This window comes from Leuciscus leuciscus (assembly GCF_965113295.1).
Source record: "Leuciscus leuciscus genome assembly, chromosome: 6".
NCBI classification, from domain to species: Eukaryota; Metazoa; Chordata; class Actinopteri; order Cypriniformes; family Leuciscidae; genus Leuciscus; species Leuciscus leuciscus.
In genome coordinates, this window is record NC_138730.1 from 40506649 (window position 1) to 40527495 (window position 20847).

Here is a 20847-nt window from a genome sequence, read left to right on the forward strand (position 1 = left end):
ATGCCGTATCTGATGCTGATTCTTTGGACAGGTGCTACACGCGCACGGGGGTGGGATGATGAACAGTGGTTGATATGGGAACGTGAAGACTCAAGATCAGCTGTCAAAAAACTGTTTCGTTCTTTTTAAGAGTTAAAATAGCAAGATCATTTTTTATCTTGTCGTTTTATTTTAATAACATCTGTTGTCTTACTCGACAATTAAAGCTAAATAAAAACTGTATCTTCTCTTGTTGAAGGAGAGGAGTTCTTTTGTTTTTCGACAAAAAGTAAAACGATAAAACATTCAAATTTCATTGGTGATTCATATGGGGAGTGGTTATATTTGAATCATGTGACTCTGATTGGCCAGTCGAGTTACAACCACGCATAGGCAGGTACGCCCTCTTTTTTGTCCGGGTTTGTGTAAAGTTTTCTCTCTGAATTGCTTCGATGAGTCAGAAGTGTTTATTTAAACGTGAACAGTTTTAGTTAATCGGCTCTTACAACATGTTCGGATTTAACTGATTTGTTTGTTGGTTGTAAGACGAGGAACCGAGAGAAGGATTGGTTGGTGGGGAATCGGAGTAGTTTAAGACGTGAGTATGACTGAAGTTTGGCCCGTAACGGCCGTTAAGACAGAGCAGCACGTCACAACAAACTGATCATATCAACTGAAAAGCCGAAATTTAAACTTCTGCGCGCGCGGAGATCTGGCATATTATGATTTCTTTAAAATAATAGATTTATTTTAAAAATAATTTCGCATGTGCCCTATAGCGATAATATGGTAATACGTTTGGATTATTCTACAAGCAATATTGCACGTGTTTGTTCTTTTCCTCTCTGGTTTTGTTTAAGTTTGTACAGTACAGAAGTCAGTGTTACGCATGTTCAAGCTTGGTGTTTTTACGTGCTTTATACCTCCGGTATGGATTGTATAAATATTGTTCTTGCTTAATCCTGGGCTTTCTTTTACTATTTGCTTTGGGAGTGAGACATGGGTGAGACTAACTGCTTTATGAATGACTACTTATCAGTTATTGGCGTCTGTTTTTTGCTGTTGTTTTTCCCAGAATGATAGGTTTTGCTTGGGCATACAGTACAGTTTCTATTCATTATTAACTTATAAACATCTGCCTGTCTATCTAAGTTATCTTTATTCAGACTATATTCTTATTCACAATGCTAACATGGCCAACATACCTATCCTCCTGGCACAATGCAGTGGAAAACTCTGTTGAATTTGACGAATGTTTACTTGTAACTGCTTACAAGTGTGTATAAAGGGTCTTTAAAAGCTACCTCAGTAACGGCTGTCAAGTGACAGTCATGCATAATGTGATGACAGTGCAGTCATAACTTCCTGTGTGTCATGGAAGGTGCAGCTTGTGTCTGTCTTCTTTCTAACCTCTATTCATGCCTCATCTTGTCAAGCTAACCTGCATCTGAGGTACAATGACAACCGCACTGCTGTTTTTCTGTTAGAATTATGACACACAAACCAGTTTTGTAACTGACTCTGTTTTGTTGTCATTTTCTTCTTCAGAATGAAGAAAGAGAATACAATGGATTTGAAGGTCTTTGGAACAAATGTTGTTTATTAGGCAGTGTATTAGTTCTAGTTCTAATTAGATTGAGACTGAGTGTGTGTGTGTTTCTCTTTTGTTGTTGTTGTCATCAAGAAAATTTTGCTCTTGCCCATTTACCAAGGGTTATCTCCTTCTGATTTATGCTGTTTAGACTTAAGTCTGGGAGTTTTGTTTTTTTAATAACAGAGACCAGTGTTTCTGATCTAATACATTTCTGATTGATTAAAAAATAAGAGAGTGCAAATGTGCCTGACCACTTTTTTTGGTAGCCTTGATTCCAGAAGATTTTTTTCTATATGGATTTTTATTTATTTTTTACTTTCCATTTAAAGAGTTATGAGCATTAACCAAAACAACCAACAATGAATCTCAACTTTACAAACGTAAAAATATTAGAAAATATGACTGTATTGCTTTAATGAGGGAAGGAACTACAATTCCATGAAGCATTGCACACATATTGAAGTAGTTTGAGAACATAGGGAGGGAGACTGACTCTATTACATTTAAATTGCAATTCTTCAGGAGAATGGGTGAGCGTTAAAAATATATTTTGATGTGATTTACTTGTCTCGATTCTCAGATTGGTGGTGATTTCTCTGCAGAATCAGAGTTTCTTATCATTCTATACATATTTTAGTTTCTTATCAGCATTCTGTTGTTAAACACGATTATTTTAAAATAAGATGAAGTAATGGGGGCAGATGGCTTCAACAAAAGCATATACATTGACTAACAACCTTGTAAGCTTACAGTAGATGTGGTTTTAAAGGGTTAGTTCACCCAAAAATGAAAATTCTGTCAGTAATTACTCCACCCTCACGTTGATCCAACCCCGTAAGACTTTCGTTCATCTTCGGAACACAAATGAAGATATTTTTGATGAAATCTGAGAGCTGGATCACTCCTCCACAGGCTTATGGACACTAACTTGCTGGCCCAGAAAATGTATTAAAGACATTATTAATATAGTCCAAGTGACTCCAGTGGCTCAATCTTAAGTTTAAAAAGTGACGAGAATACTTTTTGTGCGCAAAAACAAACAAAAATAACGACTTTATTCCACTTTTCATTTGCCTCTCTGGGCCTCGAGTCTTTTCACGTAGTGTAATAGCGTAGCGCGTTTGTGTTGCACGTCACCACGTATCACACACATGACTAGCGTCGCCCAATAGTGAGCCTACGTGGTTACGCTATTACACTACGCAAGTTATAGTGTCCATAAGCCTGTGGAGGAGTGATCCAGCACTCAGATTTCATCAAAAATATCTTAATTTGTGTTCCGAAGATGAACGAAAGTCTTACGGGGTTGGAACCACATGAGGGTGAGTAATTACTGACAGAATTTTCATTTTTGGGTGAACTAACCCTTTAATGGTTTATAACTTTAAAAACCCATTTCCCTTTGAAGAAAATGAATGTGATTTTTACCTCAGTAAATGAAAATGTACCTTACTTTGTAAAGGCATGTAATAGATCTTACTGTGAATGATTCAAAATTTAATTATTTTATTTGACCTCGTAATTTTTTATTAAAATGTCGTAACTTTGAAGAAAAATAACAGACTTCTCTCTGTGGTGACGTATGCCGGACTTCTCTGATCTTTCAAAATGCTTACACCTTGCCTCTTCACAATCTACTGCATGGTGCGCATTCAATTTTGAGTGCAGCCAATGGATAGAAGCATGTCCTTGCCCTAATTGTTTTCATTTACAATAATCTGTTACACTCAAAAAGTATGTCACCTTACTGAAGAAAGATCTGTCGCAAGTTCCATTTTCTTGTGACTTTATGCACAAGAAAATATGACAGACCACAACAACATTGTGAATTATTTGTACAAATATAAGTATATAGACTGAATGTTTTAGTGAACATGAACATGTCTCTATGGTTCCTCAAGCTGATTATCTTGTTTCTGGATTAGTTTGTCAATGACAAACCAGCTTTCCCAAATGTCACAGAGGTGTAATATGTTTGGAAGTCACCGACACTCACCATTACAGTTGAAAATGGTACTTCTTCTACTATAATTCTTTTACGTCTGTGTGGATTTGTAAGAGAAGGGTGAACAAAACTCTTCTCTTTTTACAAACAAGAAAATGTTTGTTCATGCTTTTGTACGGGCATGCATGCATGGCAGATAATCAGCTGTGTTTATGGGCTGATTGCTCTTGCTTTCTCTCTTTTTGTTGTGTCCCCTTGGTTTAGCTTTCACATACTCAACGCTGCTGTGCTGACACACACACACACACACACACACACACACACACACTTAATATCTGCCTCCCTTGCATGTGTCTGCCGCTCAGTGGGTGTTACCATGGCATTACGCACAGAATGAGGGTTCACACTCGACATCTTGTGTTCTCTTCACAGAGAGCTCCGGAAGAACATCCTGGACAAAACACACAACAACACACACAAACACACACTTCCCAGACCCACTGCTTTGGTGAATATAAGTCTGGATAAGCTCTTCTGTAGCGCACTGGACTCCACCACTGGGAAACATCAGAGAGACTTCGGAAGTGTTTGCAAAAACTAAAGTTCCCCCCAAAAAATGTGGGGATTCGATTCACTATTCTTCTTTGATGGATTACTTTCTGGACTTGGCTGGGATCAGTACTTCATAATGCTCTTCAATGGCTGTGAGCAGTGCAGTGCTTAGCATGCAGATTGAGAACCAAACCTTTGTCCACTACAGGTAGGCATGCGACACTTGAATTACATTTTATTGTAGTTGTGATGTGCCTTTTAAGGTCTTTGTCCAGTATTATCTCATTTGTAAAGACACTTTTTCATGCTTAGGATCAGAAGTGTACCAAGATAGTATTTACGTACCACTTAATCATTGAGTTTTTATTTATCACTGTATTAGATTAACAGGCTACAGACATGTCCTTTGTCTCCACCTGAAAAATATAAATATATGGAAATTAATCTGTTCATTAATTCAATAAATCATTGCTAATTGCTTGCCTTAACTTCATCTCACTTCATTTTTGAAAATTAAGTTTTAATTGGGAATGTATTGGATTGAATTTGAATCATCTGATATTGTGAAAGATCTAGTGGCGAAGTAAAACCAAATGTTTGGATCTGAAACAAGGTTTTCGTTTTGACATTTCCAAGGTGGTTTAAATGTGGAATTGTATTGGTGTGTGTGTGTAAGAGAGAGAGAGAGAGAGAGAGAAAGCAAGTGTGCCTTAATTTGCTCAATATTTAATAACGGTTGAATAATTTATGATGATTGTCTATATTCTGTTCTGCTACCCTTGAATTGGGTTGGTTTTTATCTTTACGTCAGTCCACGGCAAACATCTGTCACTCATAGCAATTAAGCCAATTTTAGCCTATCTCTAAGAGCATAGACTTACACTTATTTAGTTTGTGAATCTGTGGTACAAACTAAATTGATTTGAGTTTCGTCAAGTTTATAATAATAATAATACTCAGTTTGTATCTGAGATCAGTTTGCAACTGCATTCACTGTTTCTGAGCGTCTTTTATGCAAATTTTTTAATTATTCTAGATAAACGCACTTGACTCTAAATGGTGTAGTGTATTGATCAGTCCCGTGATGAAATGATCATTGCATTGCAAGTTTCATGACATCAGAAGCGAACGCAGCGGGTCTAATCTCACTAGTGTTCCTCTCGGTGCGCGCTAATCATACATGACAGTGGAAAGCAGAAACACAATCAGATTAGCTGTTCAAGTGCTGAGCATGACAGTTTTTGCCAAAGCCATCTTCAACCTCTGCCCTTAAAGACGTCCAAAGTGACGTTGAATGATGGACAACTGCTGTGTAGAATATTCTGTTTAAAATCATTTGAGTCTGTAGTAGTGTAATTCCTGCTTGAAGAATTTGGTTGATTGGCAGCCTCATCGTGATGTATGTATGTTTGGGACGGTTGGTTTTGGAGATTACAGCCCCATCAGAGGACTTTTTAAGGAGACAACAAAGCATTTTAGATGCCTTTCACATGTCCAGTTTTCTTTGGTTGTGTGAAGCGGGGAGGCACCAGGTAGGGCCTCTACAAACTCTAATGGAGTCGGACTAGTTATTATTATGTCTAGGGATTAATCTACCGTGAAATAGTGGTTAAATATTTGCAAGGCCACATATATTATGCAGTATCAGGTTGATTGTTGAAGGATTTTTCTGTTGAGTCTTTTTACCATTTAATTTGTTAGATTAGAGTTTTAAGGACCCTATGCTGACCAGTATTAGATAATAATACTAACATGAGAATAATCCATGAATGTGTGATTTTGACGTATATACCATAACATATCAGTGGCACTAATGAAATATGAAAAGCCTGAAATCAACCTGAAATGTGTGCAAAAAAACGTACCGTTGTTATTCTTTGATTATAAATTGTATCCTGTTGTAAGGCCACAATAATACTTTTTATATTTCCTTGGTTTACATAAGAAATGGAGAAAAAATGAAACCTTAGTCTCTCATTTGAAGTTTCAACTTTAAAAAAAAAAAAAAATATATATATCCAGAAATCTTGCATGATGAGCACATAGCTTGTCATGGCAGCCATTTCATGTCATCTTTAGTTGAATTTTCCCAGTGTTTGATTATGAATATGTCAGACTCACATAAATGGAGTGTTGTCCTTTGCACTGTGTGGGTATTTTGTATGCTTCCATAATGACCACATCCTACCTTATTTTATTTCTACTGATGTTCATGCTGAGACATTAAAAAGCTTGTCAACAATAAACAATGGTTTGTGCTGCCCTCTGCAGGATGGAGGCATCCTGTTTGGACCTGGCTCTGGAGGGGGAGCGTCTGTGCAAGGTCGGGGATTACGGCGCCGGCGTCTCTTTTTTCGAGGCCGCCATGCAGGTTGGCACAGAAGACCTGCAGGTTCTAAGCGCCATCTACAGTCAGCTGGGCAATGCCTACTTCCACTTGCAAGACTACAGTAAAGCTCTGGAGTTCCACCACCATGATCTTACGCTAACTAGGTATACTCACACAACGTTTTAGCAGTTGATGTATCCAGAGACCTACAGTATACTACACTACTGTTCAACCGTTTTGGGCCAACCGTGCTCTGGGACCATTGTTTTGTTTAATTAACTGTATGAAGGCACGGCTCTGAGTTGTATAATGTCTGTTGCATAATCCAATGTTTTTCTCTGGGTAAAATAATTAAATACTTGCCAAAACAAAATGAAACCTGTATAAAAGCAGGGCTCGACAATACTCGACTGCCCGGTGCCAGCGTGAACGACGCCCAGGACAATTGACGGAACAGTCACTGTCCCGATTGGGCCAGTGCTGCATCGTCATGAAATCTTCTCGTTATCTTTTGCATGTGTTTTTTGCAAGGAAAAAAGCAAAAGAGAACTCAATTTGGTACTCTCTGTGTGAGAAGTTTTGTGTGTGCGCACGCCCAGACATCACAAATACTGAATCAACCCCCAAATGATTGTTTTTAATGATAATCGTATAATATTTGTATTGATCATTAATGACAGCACTAAGTACTGATTTGTTCTCTCAGGACCACCGGGGATCGGCTTGGTGAGGCCAAAGCCAGCGGTAACCTGGGCAACACATTAAAGGTTTTAGGACGCTTTGATGAGGCTGTGGTCTGCTGCCAGAGACATTTAGATATTGCCAGGGAATTGGGTGACAAGGTGAGTGATCTATTTAATCGACACAATAGACCATAGCTTACCATAATGGAATATATTACACTTTACATTTATTCATTTAGCATTATTCAATGAGCATTATTCAATGATGCTTTCATCTAAAGCGACTTTGCAAATGAAAAACACTATGACTAGCTATTCCTCCTGATGGGGCAATAATATTAGTGCAGCAACAGAAAGCTCCGAAATTGTTTGGAAAAATTAGCTTGCAAATTGACAAACAAAGCAAATGTGTTAACAATCAGTAAATTAATAGATTCAGACAGGATCTGGTTAAAGGGATAGTTCACCCAAATGTGAATAAAAGCCCCCAAAAAAATTCTGTTCATCACATAAAGCGATCAAGTCTATTAAAAAAAACAAATTGGATTAAACCGCTCAATTCATATGGATTCGTTTTACGATCTCTTTATGAACTTTTTAAAGCGTCGAAGTGGTAGTTGCATAGCTGTCAATGGAGGGACAGAAAGCTCTCAGATTTCATCAAAAAGATCTTCATTTGTGTTTCGAAGATGAACGAAAGCCTTATGGGTTTGGAACGACATGAGGGTGAGTAATTAATGAAATAATTTTTGGGTGAACTATCTCTTTAATGCTTTAATTATATAAAACTTGTAAATGTAAAATAATAATCATTGCTGAATATTTCAATCATACAGTTGTGTGAATCTCATGAATAAATGACTAAGTTGTGGTTTACCCTAAAGTCAAAGTAGTAAATTGTTAATGAGAAATTGATTTTTGTGAGCTTATTGAGAGCAAGTTCTGTGAAGTGCACCTGGGCACTTGGAGATGAACATCTAGGGTTCACATGCTTAGTAGTACATAGGGTTTTTGTTTGTTTGTTTCTGTTATTTAAATTGCTTTTTTACTACAGGTGGGGCAGGCCAGAGCACTTTATAATTTTGGAAATGTGTTCCATGCCAAGGGAAAGAGCGTCTGCTGGAGCGGAGCAGAACCTGGAGACTTCCCTGAGGAGGTCACGACAGCACTTCAAAAAGCCGCTGAATACTACGAGTAAATGTCCCACCAACACTCACATAAGTGGACATTGTTTGCATGTGTGGTACAGAGTTTTTACATCCTCTTTCCTTTCTTCAATTGTTTAGGGCGGACCTGTGTATTGTGAAGGAGCTTGGAGACCGAGCAGCACAGGGGAGAACTTACGGAAACCTGGGGAACACATACTATCTACTAGGAAACTTCAGGGATGCAGTGGCCTCTCATGAACAGGTCAGTGTTCTGTGTCATAAATTAAACTGTGTAAGGCAGTGCAAAAGCACTCACACTGCACTGTGTGTGAACTGTTTGTCTTCCAGCGTCTGCTTATCGCTAAAGAGTTTGGTGACCGGTCTGCAGAGAGGAGAGCTTACTGCAACCTTGGAAATGCTTGCATATTCCTTGGGGAGTTTGAGAGGGCTGCAGAACATTACAGGTGAGGGTGATATTTTTAAACTTTTTTTTTTGAGAGAGAGAGAGAGAGAGAGAGAGCGAGCGCATTACAGACCATTATAGTCAGTGTCTACACTTGATGCAGTGCGACAAGATAAATTCCCCAACAGTAAACTGATGCCCCATTCTATTTCTGACATATTCCTAGGGCTGCACGATAATGGTTAAACTGATAATCATGATTGTTTTGCTCAAAATTTTAATCGCGATAATTAATCACGATTATTCTCATTTGAGAAACTACAGAGAAAGAGAAGAGACAGTTAAAGGTTTAGGTCCATTTTGGTTACAAAATGTAAGTTACCGGCTATTCAGAACTTCTACTTGAGGAGACTCTCCCCCCCCCCCCCCCAAAAAAAAAACAGACTGGCTGTATAACAATTTCATGCGAACAGAATATCGCTGTGGAGATCAGTGCTTTTTCCACAGTGTAGAGCGTGCGCGCGCAGGGTTGCCAGATTGCACAGATTAAGTAAAACACTGGGCATAAAATGTAAGAGAAAAGCTCTGTTTGGGTGATTTGTGAGATTTAAGCTATTCAGATCTGGCAACCACAAACATAAATGCTAGTGGGGACTTGTTAATGTAAGGGTGGAATTCCTGCAGTGGTTCAAGCTGCAAGAACTGCCGAATGACTGAAGAAACGTTATCAGCAAGATGGTAGAAAACTGCACATTTCTTGTCTATACCACCCACTGCCACTTACACCAACGACTAGGGTTGGGTATCGGTTGGGTTTTATCCGATACCAGTACCTACTCGGTATTTTTCAAACGGTTCCGGTGCTTAAACGGTTCTTAAACCGGTACTTAAGAAAACGAAACCTCACACACTCTATCAAAAAAATAATACCTGTGTGTGTTTTCTGAAAAAGATTTTCTGATTTCTGATTAAATAAAAAAATTGTGCCGTTTAAAAGGCTACTGATGTAGCCGAAAACACTTAAGTTAAGATCAAAAAAAATTCTTCTCATATTATTTATATTATATATTATATTACGTATTATATATTATAGACTTTTACAAAACAGAGAAATATCTGACACTGAGCAGAAATATTTAACACACATAGTATAGCCTCATATAAATATACTTGATATACTTCATACTTGATATGCAAGATTTGCAGTTGGCATTAAAATACTAGACTTACCCGAAGAGGAACACTGCAGCTGAACTTGAACTTTAGTCAAGAATGTCAGAGGTTTTGGGTTCTAATCCGCATTCGTAGTTTTTTGTTTGTTTGTTTGTTGTTGTTGTTTTTTTAAACCGATTATGCTCGATATATCAGTTGTTGTATATCAAGCAGGGACACTTTGTGTGCATTAGGCTATATTTTTTTATTTCACCAGAACTCTCAGCGCACATACTCATCTGAGACGCGAGCACACACACACACACACACACACACACACACACACACACACACACACGCACACAAACTCACGCACATACTCATCTGAGACGCGAGCACACACACACACACACACACACACAAACTCGCGCACATACACACACACACACACACACACAAACTCTACACACACGAGACGCGCGGAACTCTCCGCGCACATACTCATCTGAGACGCGAGCTCACACACACACACAAACTCACGCACATACTCATCTGAGACGCGAGCACACACACACACTCGCGCACATACTCATCTGAGACGCGAGCACGCACACACACTCGCGCACATACTCATCTGAGACGCGAGCACGCACACACAAACTCTCCGCGGACATACTCATCTGAGACGCGAGCACACACACACACTCGTGCACATACTCATCTGAGACGCGAGCACGCACACACACTCGCGCACATACTCATCTGAGACGCGAGCACACACACACACTCGCGCACATACTCATCTGAGACGCGAGTACGCACACACAAACTCTCCGCGGACATACTCATATAGACGACGCCTCATAAATAGATCGATCTCTGCAACGTATTGAAGCGCGTCCGTGTCCAACGTATTGAAGCGCGCGTGAAGAAAGTGCGGTGTCACAAGAATCCGCGCCACTGATCGCAGCGGCAACGAGCACTTTGATCATTTTAAAAAAACACAGTTCAGCGCTAGATCGTCTCTTATTTAACAAACGAACTAAATGAATGCTCTGCTGGTTAACTGGAGATGTTTTGTTATTGGATCATTCGTGCCGCGATATGTTTTATAGGGGGCGGTGAAAAAAGTCAGGCACCGAAAGTTGCGTTCTTATTCGGTCTCGATACTACCGTTTACGTCGGAACCGGTTCTCTATTGGAACCGGGTTTCGGTACCCAACCCTACCAACGACGGAAATAAGCGCAGTTACAATAGCTTAATATTTGTGGGAGAGCGTTGCTATAGAGAGTGACAATATGGTATTGCAATATGTAGCACTTCAAAGTCAATACCAAATAGTTAGCACATTAGTTGTAATTGAAAAGGTTTAATGACAAAATATGGTTATGGTTACACTTAAAATAGTTACAAAATAGATGTATGAGATGATGATAACTTATACCATTAATTGTACCCAGCATATAAAATATTACCAGAGAGAGAGAGAGAGACAAAGAAGAGAGGAGGCAAAAGAAGAGAGCCCCAAGAATAAGAAGAGAGGGGACTCAGAGAAGAAGGGACCCGGAGAAGAAGAGAGCCAGAGCATCAAAGAGACAGCGCAACAGTTTCAATCTTGTTTTATCCTATCCTTGACCATGTGACCAAAACCCAACTGTGAGACATTCAAACTGACCAATCAGATAATTACACTTCCACCACTGTACTAAAGGTGTGACAATTCATCGACCCCCAAAGTACAAACATTTGGCCTGCAGGCCTGATCACTATCAGCCCCTCTGTGCCTTTAGGAACTCCAAATGGTCATTGTGGTAGAAAGAGGGGGTAGAAAAACAGTCAAGCAAATATCTTTGTTCATTTAAAATATCTCTGATTATTTTCAATTCTACATGCAAGATAATGCAAATGTCTAATAAAAAAAAAAAACGTTTTCAGGATAAAAAACGAGCGGGCAAATATCGCGACGATTTTTTTTTATTAATCGAGAGAGGTAGATATCGTTATCGCGATTAAAATATGATTAATCGTGCTTCCCTACATACTCCAAGTGTTTGCGCTACGACGACTTTCGCTTTTGAGAAACCAGGAAATGTGAACAGGAAATGTTTCTCAGAAGCGAAAGACGTCATAGTTGGGTAACCTTCTGTAGCGGTGAATAAGAGACTACAAAAAAAAATTTGAGAGATTGATAACGGCAATCAGAAGAGAGAAAGATTTCAATTTTACCATCACTCCCACAGCCGCTGTATTTAACACGTTTGATATACGTAGATTTTACTAGCGTCAGAACAATAATCTTTGTATTGCCTTTCTTTAAACGCATTATCATATTAGCAAAATCCAATATTCAACCTCTCATTCATATATATTGACATACCAATACGTAAACCAATTTCAATACATATGCTGTATTGAATAAAACATGTCTTGAGTATTTTAAACTTGCGGTTACACGGTTTTGTAGTTGAATGTGTGCCCCAGCCTGTTTATTTAAGTTTAAGATATGTAAATTATTTTGAGATTGTATGAGTTTTTGTTTGAACATACAATATTATTGTTTTTGTGCAGGTCTTAAAGTCTTACATTTGATTTTAAAAACCCTGTGCTGTGGTTGTGGCTGAGCTCTGACAGTGATAGTGTTCTGAGTGCAGGAAGGCTCTGCAGTTGGCTCGGCAGCTGAAGGATCTGGCGGTGGAGGCTCAGGCCTGCTACAGTCTGGGTAACACGTACACACTGCTGCAGGACTTTGAGAGAGCTATCGACTACCATCTCAAACATCTCATCATCGCTCAGGACCTCAACGACAGGTGCTTTTCAGTAGAAGAACTGAGAATTAATAATTGCACACAAAACGTGTGTGCAATTATCTATTCTTGAGGTGTAATTATTTGCATACTAAGGATGGAGAATGTGTTTTTTTGCAGGATCGGTGAAGGAAGGGCCTGCTGGAGTTTGGGAAACGCACATACAGCACTAGGGAATCATGACCAGGCCATGCACTTTGCAGAGAAGCACTTAGAAATCTCAAAAGAGGTACGTACAGCTACAGACTCATTGGTAGCTAGACATTAGGATTTTTTGTCATTTAAAGGTGCTCTAAGCAATGTCACGTGTTTTTTAGGCCAAAAATTGTTTTTGTCACTTACAGCAAACATCTCCTCACTATCCGCTAGCTGCCTGTCCCCTGAACACACTGTAAAGAAACGCGGTCTCTGTAGACAGCCCAGGCTCCACAAACGGCAACAAAAACAAACTGGCCCAGCCTGGACCACGAAACATAACAAACAGTGTTGCAGCCAATAACCGACAAGAATGATTTGGGGGTGGGAGTTGGGGGGTTAGTGCGTGTGCACATGAAGGGGGGTGTGGGGAGTGGAGGAGAGAAAAGCATGAAGAGGGAAGTTAGCTAGAGGAGAGATGTCCTAGACAACGACTAATGTTAAAAATGTATATTCTTGAGAATTTTTATATGGCCGACACACGACCAAAGAGATGACGTTCCGTTGAACAAATAACAAAGAATAGGGAAAAGGAGAAGCAACGCGCAAAGTCCCGAATATACATCGGAAAAGCGTTCAAAAGGTGGCGAGAACTCCACCGACAGAAGGGCTTCCGAACCGACATTCAGGTGGCTCTGTTTTTGCTGGACAGGTGTGTAAATCCAGTTTGGTTTTTCTAAATGGTTCATGACTGTTTCAGGAAGCACGTAAGGGAGTGGGGTGGGGGGACGGGATGAGGAGGAGGGAGGGTCGAGCTAGCCTCCGTTTTGTTTGACAATACTTTGAACGTCAACAAGAAGTGATTTCACCCGACATCGCTTAGAGCACCTTTAACTACAGGCAAACACAATGATAGCTAAAGTGATTGTTTTTTTATAGAAATGCCCTTATTGTCTTTTATACAGACTGGAGATCGTAGCGGTGAGCTCACTGCTCGCATGAACGTCTCCGATCTTCAGATGGTCCTCGGCCTCAGTTACAGCACAAACAATTCAGTCCTGTCGGAGAACAAAGAGATCGACTACAACCTGCACGGTACAGCACTTCCTTCAAAAGTAGCATCTCAGCCTCTTCTGTATAGTTGTTCTCAACAATGACGTTGTAATGAAGAATAAACAAGTTTTTGGCCATTGTCTTGAGTCAGTATTGTTGTTTTTTCCAGGAGCCAGACCCAGGATGAGCCGACGACACAGTATGGAGAACCTAGAGCTGATGAAACTCACACCTGACAAGATCAACATGAATGTGAGTGCAGATGAATGTTGAAATCCTTCTTGCGCTGTACCCTGAGTTCAATCAGTAGTGTATTTATTTGATTCATAATCTATATGTAGTCATCATCAAGCATAAATCCATGTTTTCTTATCTCATCCTCCGGGTTCATAGAGTAATTGAATCTCTGTCCTTCAGGGTCAGAAGTGGACAAGTGACATCCTCTTCAAGCAGTCCAAATCCACAATGGCCAAGTCGTCCTCAAAGCTCTCTTTTGTCAATCGTTTCCGAGGAAAAAAGCACAAGCTACAGAGCAGCTCCAGTAAAATCCTGCAGGATACCAGCAACACACGGGAAGCACCGCAGAACAAAGTACTTTCAGCACATTTACTAAAACAAATAGAATACTCAAATTGCGGTAACAATACTTGTACAGCATTTATTAATCATAGTAAATGTTAATCTCAGCATTTACTGATACATTTTTTAAGATCAAAAGTTCTATCTGTTAACAGTTAATGCACTGTGAACCAGTGATGCGCGGGTTGATCCGAAATGAGCGGGTGCCTGCGGTCACCCGCGGTTACCCGCGGTTACGAGTCATCCAAAAATATTTGTAATGATATTCGGGTCGCGGTCGGTCGGGTCGTTTGAAATAAAGATGCCAATTAAACCTTTGTAATTTATATAGTACTAGAGAGCATATGAGCGGAGTGCAGCGGTGAGAATCTCCGCTCATCGCTCACGGAACTGTCCACCCCTCCGTTCCCCCGCTCAAACATCAGGCCGCTCCGCTCATTATCGCTCAGCGCTCAACGCAGTTTGATCCGCGCTCCACTCAAATCGCCCCCCGCTCGCTCCAAAAAAGGAAAAAAAAATCTACATGTATATCACTGTTAGCTTAGACCACAGCCTTACCTCCTAAAGAACTAATGAGCAACAACAACATTTTTCAAAATAGAAATGTTTTATTTCAAATTACAAATTAGGCCTAGGCTATATAAGGAATATAGCCTACACAAAGTCCTGTAAAATTTAACGAATAAATGGGCCTAATAATATAAATAACAATTATATAAACAAAAATATAGCCTACATAATTTTTTTTAAAGTAAATTTACTATTAGGCCAGAATTTTGATAAGTTAACTTTTGCGCAACGCGCACAATTAAAATTTAAATGGGCTTATATCCATTGTACACACAAACTGCTGTAAAATAAAACGAATAAATGGGCCTAATAATATAAATAAAATTTATATAAACAAAAATATAAAAAAATATACATAAACGTTTTAAAAGTTGGCTAAATGAACTATTAGGCCAACATTCTTATAACTGAACTTTTGCGCAGCGCGCAGGATTAAAATTTAAATGGGCTTGTATCAATTGTTTGAATATTACGCTATATTTAATTTACACTTTGTTACAAGTTACCATAGGCCTATTCAATTTGCTAACCTTTTGCTTTCTTCCCAGCGTGTTCACATAGCACACTGCATGTTTTCGAGAGATGTGTCTTTTTAGATTCCAAAATGAATCTTTACTGACTGAAACGATGTCTCCACATTCGTTTTCTTCTACCACATTATAGTTAGTTTTATATTATAGTGTAGCCTACCTGTATGACTTCTGCGCGGAGCGAAATTGGAGCGGGAAATAGGGCGACGCTCCATCCTTTTAAAAATGCCGCTCTGCGCTCTATCCAAGATCCGCCCGCTCGCTCCCGCTCCACTCCGCTCACATGCAATTTTCTATGAAATACATAGGCCTGCTACACTTTATTGGCTGAATAACTGGCGCGAAGGCACGAGCTCAGTCTGCAGGTAGAGATGGAGGCGGCAAGAGAAAAGGTGAAGACTGGGGAGTGGAAGCTCCGCAAATACAAAAACAGAAAGAGCAAAATGTGGGAGACATTTGCCGAAATAATGAAAGATGATGACCAAAGTGCTGGCTTTGTCATGTGTACTTCTTGCTATGCATTTACTACTTTTAAAGAATGCGGGTCAGGAAGCGGGTCGGGTACAATATTTTCTTCTTTTTTTTTTTGCGGTCCGAGTTGCGGGCGGGTTAGTTGAAAACATCGGTCGGGTGCGGGTTATTTATACATTGACCCGCGCATCACTGCTGTGAACTAACATGAACATTTATTTTTTATTAACATTAACAAATGCTGTAAAAACAGTTTGTTCATTGTTAGTTCATGTTAGTTAAAGGCATAGTTCACCCAAAAATTAAACTTTTGTCATCATTTAGTCGCGCTCAATTTGTTCCAAACCTGTATGAGTTTATTTCTTCTGTTGAATACAAAAGAAGATATTTTGAAGAATGTTGGTAACCAGACAGTTGACGGTAGCCTTTGACTTCCATAGGAAAGAAAAAATACTATGGAAGTCAAAGGCTACCATCAACTGTCTGATTACCAACATTCTTCAAAATATCATCTTTGTGTTCAACAGCTGGGCCGTGCAGAGACCTCTGGAGGGGCAGGTGCTCAAAGTATAAAAGGGGGCACATGGAACAAGGCTTTAAATAGGGCTGTGCTCAAAATATCAATACAGCAATATATCAATATGGATGATTCTGTATCGATACGGCAGCAAATGCATTGATGCAGTTTTGAAAAAGAAACAGAACAGAAAAGACTAATTTTAAGTTTAAGAGTAAAAAAAAAAAAATTATGTGCACCTATTAATAACTCTGGGATTAGAAACTGAAGTATCTTAAGTTGTCCCAACCTGATGGATTTTTTCTTCTCTGTTAAACAGAATAATAAAGAACAGCTGTAATAGTAAACTGTGTAGGACAAAATCAACGTGGCCCATGTTTCGTTCAGTACAGTACAGTTTTATTTAATGCCATGTCAGCATCTGTGGCTACTTTCATGGCATAAACTGATTTACAAAAATACAAGAGTTACATTTATACAATGAAAATAAAAACAAAGCAAACAGAAAAAATACAGCAATTAATACTTTACAAGATTTTTAACATTAATGTGGTACCTGTTCTGGTAAATTCTTACTAAAGTCGTTAAGTGAGTTTGCTGCCTTTGCTGTTGTTGTTGTTACTGCTGCTGCTGCTGCTGATGATGATGATACTGCTGGAGTTCATCTGAGACTGTAGACATTAAAACAAACATATAGGAGATATATTAGCTGATTAAACTATTTTTATGTGACCATGACAAGATGTAAAGATTGCTGACAGTGTTTGGAACTGGCTCACTAGCTCACTGACCTGCTGTAAAGCTGCAGATTCTGCCCAGGCTGTTAGGGGAGATGTTCACAGAGGCTGCTGCACACAAAACATAAGATACTGGTAAGCCTTACCAGTGTTGTGATAATAATTTTTAAGGCACTCTACGTTTTTTATTTTTTATTAATACTGTAGAAATAATAACAATAGTTTAAAGTATAAATAATAGTTTTTAGTCAAATAACATAAAAAGACCAGACCCTCTGAAACTTGTCTCTCTCAAACAGCAAGCTAACGTTACTTCTACAGCCTACACACAGCAATATAAACAACATCTCTGTCTGCATGCTCTCTTCACGTCATTCTTGTAAAATAATAATAATAAGTAAACAAACATCAAAAGCACTTCGCTGAGAATGAAACACCACTTACCAGCAGCCGCAGAGTTGAAGATATCCTCTGGTAGTGCGCGTAGCCGCGCGAAATAAAAAAAATGCGCGTGCAGCGTGAGGAATCGTCCCGGATGAGTTCGTAAGGTGAAAGGTCATCATGTGGGTCATTTTATTTACGGCTAAATTATTATTCATTAATTTTACTTATAGTTAGATTGGGCAGGAATCCACAAAAGGGCCTTTAATTAAAAAAAAGGAGAGGAAATTTTGCCTTTACAAAAGGGCACTTTGGGCACCAAGGGGCAAAAGGGCAGGTGCTGGAGCACCCAACGCCCCCCCCCCCCCCCGTCTGCACGTGCCTGTTCAACAGTAGAAAGAAACTCATACAGGTTGAGAGAGTGAGTAAATGATGAAAAACAACATGAGTGAGTAAATGATGACAGAATTTTCATATTTGGGTGAACTATCCCTTAAATGCATTAACTAAAATGAGACCTTATTGTAAAGTGTTACCAAAATTACTTTAATTTCTTAATTGACATTCCTGATCTTATTGAGCATGATTGAGTGCACATTATTCCAAATAAATCGCCATCACATCGACTACATGATCACGTTAACTAATAACCAAAGTCGACCACAGTAAACCACAAACTCGCATTGAAGTTAAGGTCTCCATACTGGTTTGTAACACCCACTTTTCACAATTCAATCAACTACAGACATTTTTTGCGTCATATTGTCAGAGCCTTGTTGGGTAGTAGTATTATTTTAATATTATTTATTTACTATTATTGTATTCATATTTTGAAATCTTTTTATTTTATTTTAGTAATTTTGTTGTATGTCATTTTAATTCGTTTTTGTTTTTACTCTATTTAGCTTTCATTTGTTTTATTTCAGTTAGTTGCCAATACAACATTTATAATTTTCATTCAAGTGTAAGTCTAATATTTATATTTTATTTCAGATTTATTTTAATTAACAGATTATCTTTTTTTGTTTTTTTTACTTTTTATCTGTACAGTAGAAGAAAGAAAAAAATAAATTATATTATGATTTCTTTTTTTTAAATGTTTTACTAGTTTATGTGGAGAGTAACTTGCTGAAACAATATTTCTTTGTGTTAAATTGTTAAAATGAGGGAACAGTTTGTTCTTGAGAACAGTTCATAAATCGCAAGTACTGGTTACAAAATCTCACACGTGTTCTCAGTTCTTCATAGAGAACTGAGAGGTAATTGTTTTTTGTTTTACCTTTGACCTTTCTGCTCTCAGCATGGAAGTACAGACATGTTAGGAGACGAGGGTTTCTTTGACTTACTGAGTCGTTTCCAGAGCAACAGGATGGATGACCAGCGGTGTGCCATACAGGATGGGAGGAGCCATCTGTCCGTCAATTCTAGCTCCTCCTCCCCACCCACCACCCCTCCCACAACCATCAGGAAATGTTAGGCACTCTCTTTTCACATTATTTTCTTTAATTTGAAAATCAAGTGGCAATAAAAAATGTCATTTTCTCTGTCTCTATAGCGTTCTCAGAGTCAGCTGCAACTCCAGGTCAGGAGCCGTTTCTCAGACTGTTGGCGAGTGCTCAGGGCAGGAGGCTGGACGAGCAGAGGGCAGGAACAGGACACAGTTTGCCCGGCCTGTGCACCCTATCCGAACACAGCAGCACTAGCAGCAGACGGATGATCCTCAGCCAGGTCATGGCCAGCACAGACGCCACCGAACCCGACGACCAGTTCTTTGACATGCTCGTCAAGTGTCAGGTGAGACGATGTGTTTGTATTAACCAGAGACGGGCGTCTTGTAGGAAAATAAATCGGGAAAATTTGCTGAAGTCCTTTGGTTCAGTTAATCCATTCATCTCATTATCTCTTTCTGTCTCTCTCAGGGGTCCCGTCTGGATGATCAGCGGTGTGCCCCTCCTCTGCCCTCCACCCGTGGCCCCACCGTCCCGGATGAAGACTTCTTCAGCCTCATCATGCGCTCACAGGCCAAGAGGATGGACGAGCAGAGAGTCACACTGCCCTCCTGCCGCTGATCAAACATGCAATCCCTCTTCTGAACTTCATATGCAGAAATGAGCTCTGACATTTTCATGCACTTGAGTGCTACAAACCTCACACTGGTAATACACAATGATGGTCAGGTTACATGCCATCAGTCTGAACTGTGTCCTGTCTGCTAAATGATTATGGATGGCATTTCATGTACAGCTGTAATGCACAAAAAAATACTTTTGTTGTAAATAACATTTTAATTTTTTACTAGATTTAAACTCTTTGTACATTTGCATTTGTTTTAGTTTAGGATGTATTGCTTTGATTATGATCACCATAGTAGTGAATCACACAAATGTATCTTTTGATACAAGGTTTGTTTGTATTTATTGAATTAACATTGTTTCTACTAGTAGTTACCTTCCAGTCAGTATGAGATGTGTAATTATGACACAAATATTACTGTATTATTTTTTGTAGTTACATTTAGTTTATTAAAGAAGTGGATAAACTAAAAATGTACCTAAAATGTATAATACAGTAAGATTAATTTACTACACAACTGTATAGAAATAAAACCTGTACAGATTTTTTTTTTTTTGCATTTATTCACCTTATTCAGTGTTCTTATCAGACAAGAATATATATTGCAGCAATCTGTTCATCTCAGGCAAGCAGGCCATTTGCATTTTTTCATTCCAACAATGAACATGTTTTGACTAAAATAGTAAAATACTCTGTAGTAATTTCTCCAGTTCATCACCTGTAGTTTTCATGTCACTTCACAAATCATGTAAAATACTACATGTACAGTCATCTAGAAAATGAGTTTAAGGCCCAATCCCAATTCTATTTTATACCCCTTCGCCTACCCCTAACCCTTGCCCCTTGAAACAGAGTGTCAAGGCGTAGGGGTGAAAATATTCCCCTAAGAAATGGGACACCACTACTACACTGTTACATGTCATTATACATCGTCGCTAGCGCCTACGTCACAGGAGATGCGCCAATGTTTATTACAAACTTCCAAGATGCCGTCGTCAGCTGTAGTCTTGCGTGAGTTACAGCTATTTTTTGTATTTTTCTTCTTAAGTTTTCAGAAAATAACGAAGATGACGATATCTTCGACGCCTAAAAGCTGTGTTCACACCAAACGCGAATAGAGCGTCTGGCGCGAGTGATTTCAATGTTAAAAGAGGTCTTGCGGCGCGAATGAGGTCTTGCGAATTCGCCTCATTCGTGCGTCCACTTCGCTT

At 39.1% G+C, this 20847-nt stretch overlaps 1 protein-coding gene across 3 annotated transcripts; it reads left to right on the forward strand.

Moving 5' to 3' along the window:
- Nucleotides 1-391: 391 nt before the first annotated feature.
- On the forward strand, nucleotides 392-20186 carry gpsm2 (G protein signaling modulator 2). 3 transcript variants are annotated; one of them, XM_082173030.1, is made up of 14 exons: nucleotides 392-581; nucleotides 6349-6563; nucleotides 7106-7241; nucleotides 8137-8276; nucleotides 8369-8492; nucleotides 8579-8694; nucleotides 12438-12593; nucleotides 12711-12819; nucleotides 13691-13820; nucleotides 13948-14029; nucleotides 14192-14369; nucleotides 18864-19035; nucleotides 19119-19357; nucleotides 19483-20186. In XM_082173030.1, the coding sequence occupies exons 2-14, from the start codon at nucleotides 6436-6438 to the stop codon at nucleotides 19630-19632; spliced, it is 1860 nt and encodes a 619-aa protein (XP_082029156.1). In that variant the 5' UTR covers nucleotides 392-581; nucleotides 6349-6435; the 3' UTR covers nucleotides 19633-20186. The 3 variants fall into 3 exon arrangements, with proteins under 3 accessions (XP_082029156.1, XP_082029154.1, XP_082029155.1); XM_082173028.1 differs by lacking the exon at nucleotides 392-581 and adding an exon at nucleotides 2568-4278 and having other exon boundaries at nucleotides 6342-6563; XM_082173029.1 differs by lacking the exon at nucleotides 392-581 and adding an exon at nucleotides 2573-4278 and having other exon boundaries at nucleotides 6342-6563; nucleotides 13948-14030; nucleotides 14196-14369.
- The last annotated feature ends 661 nt before the right edge of the window (nucleotides 20187-20847 follow it).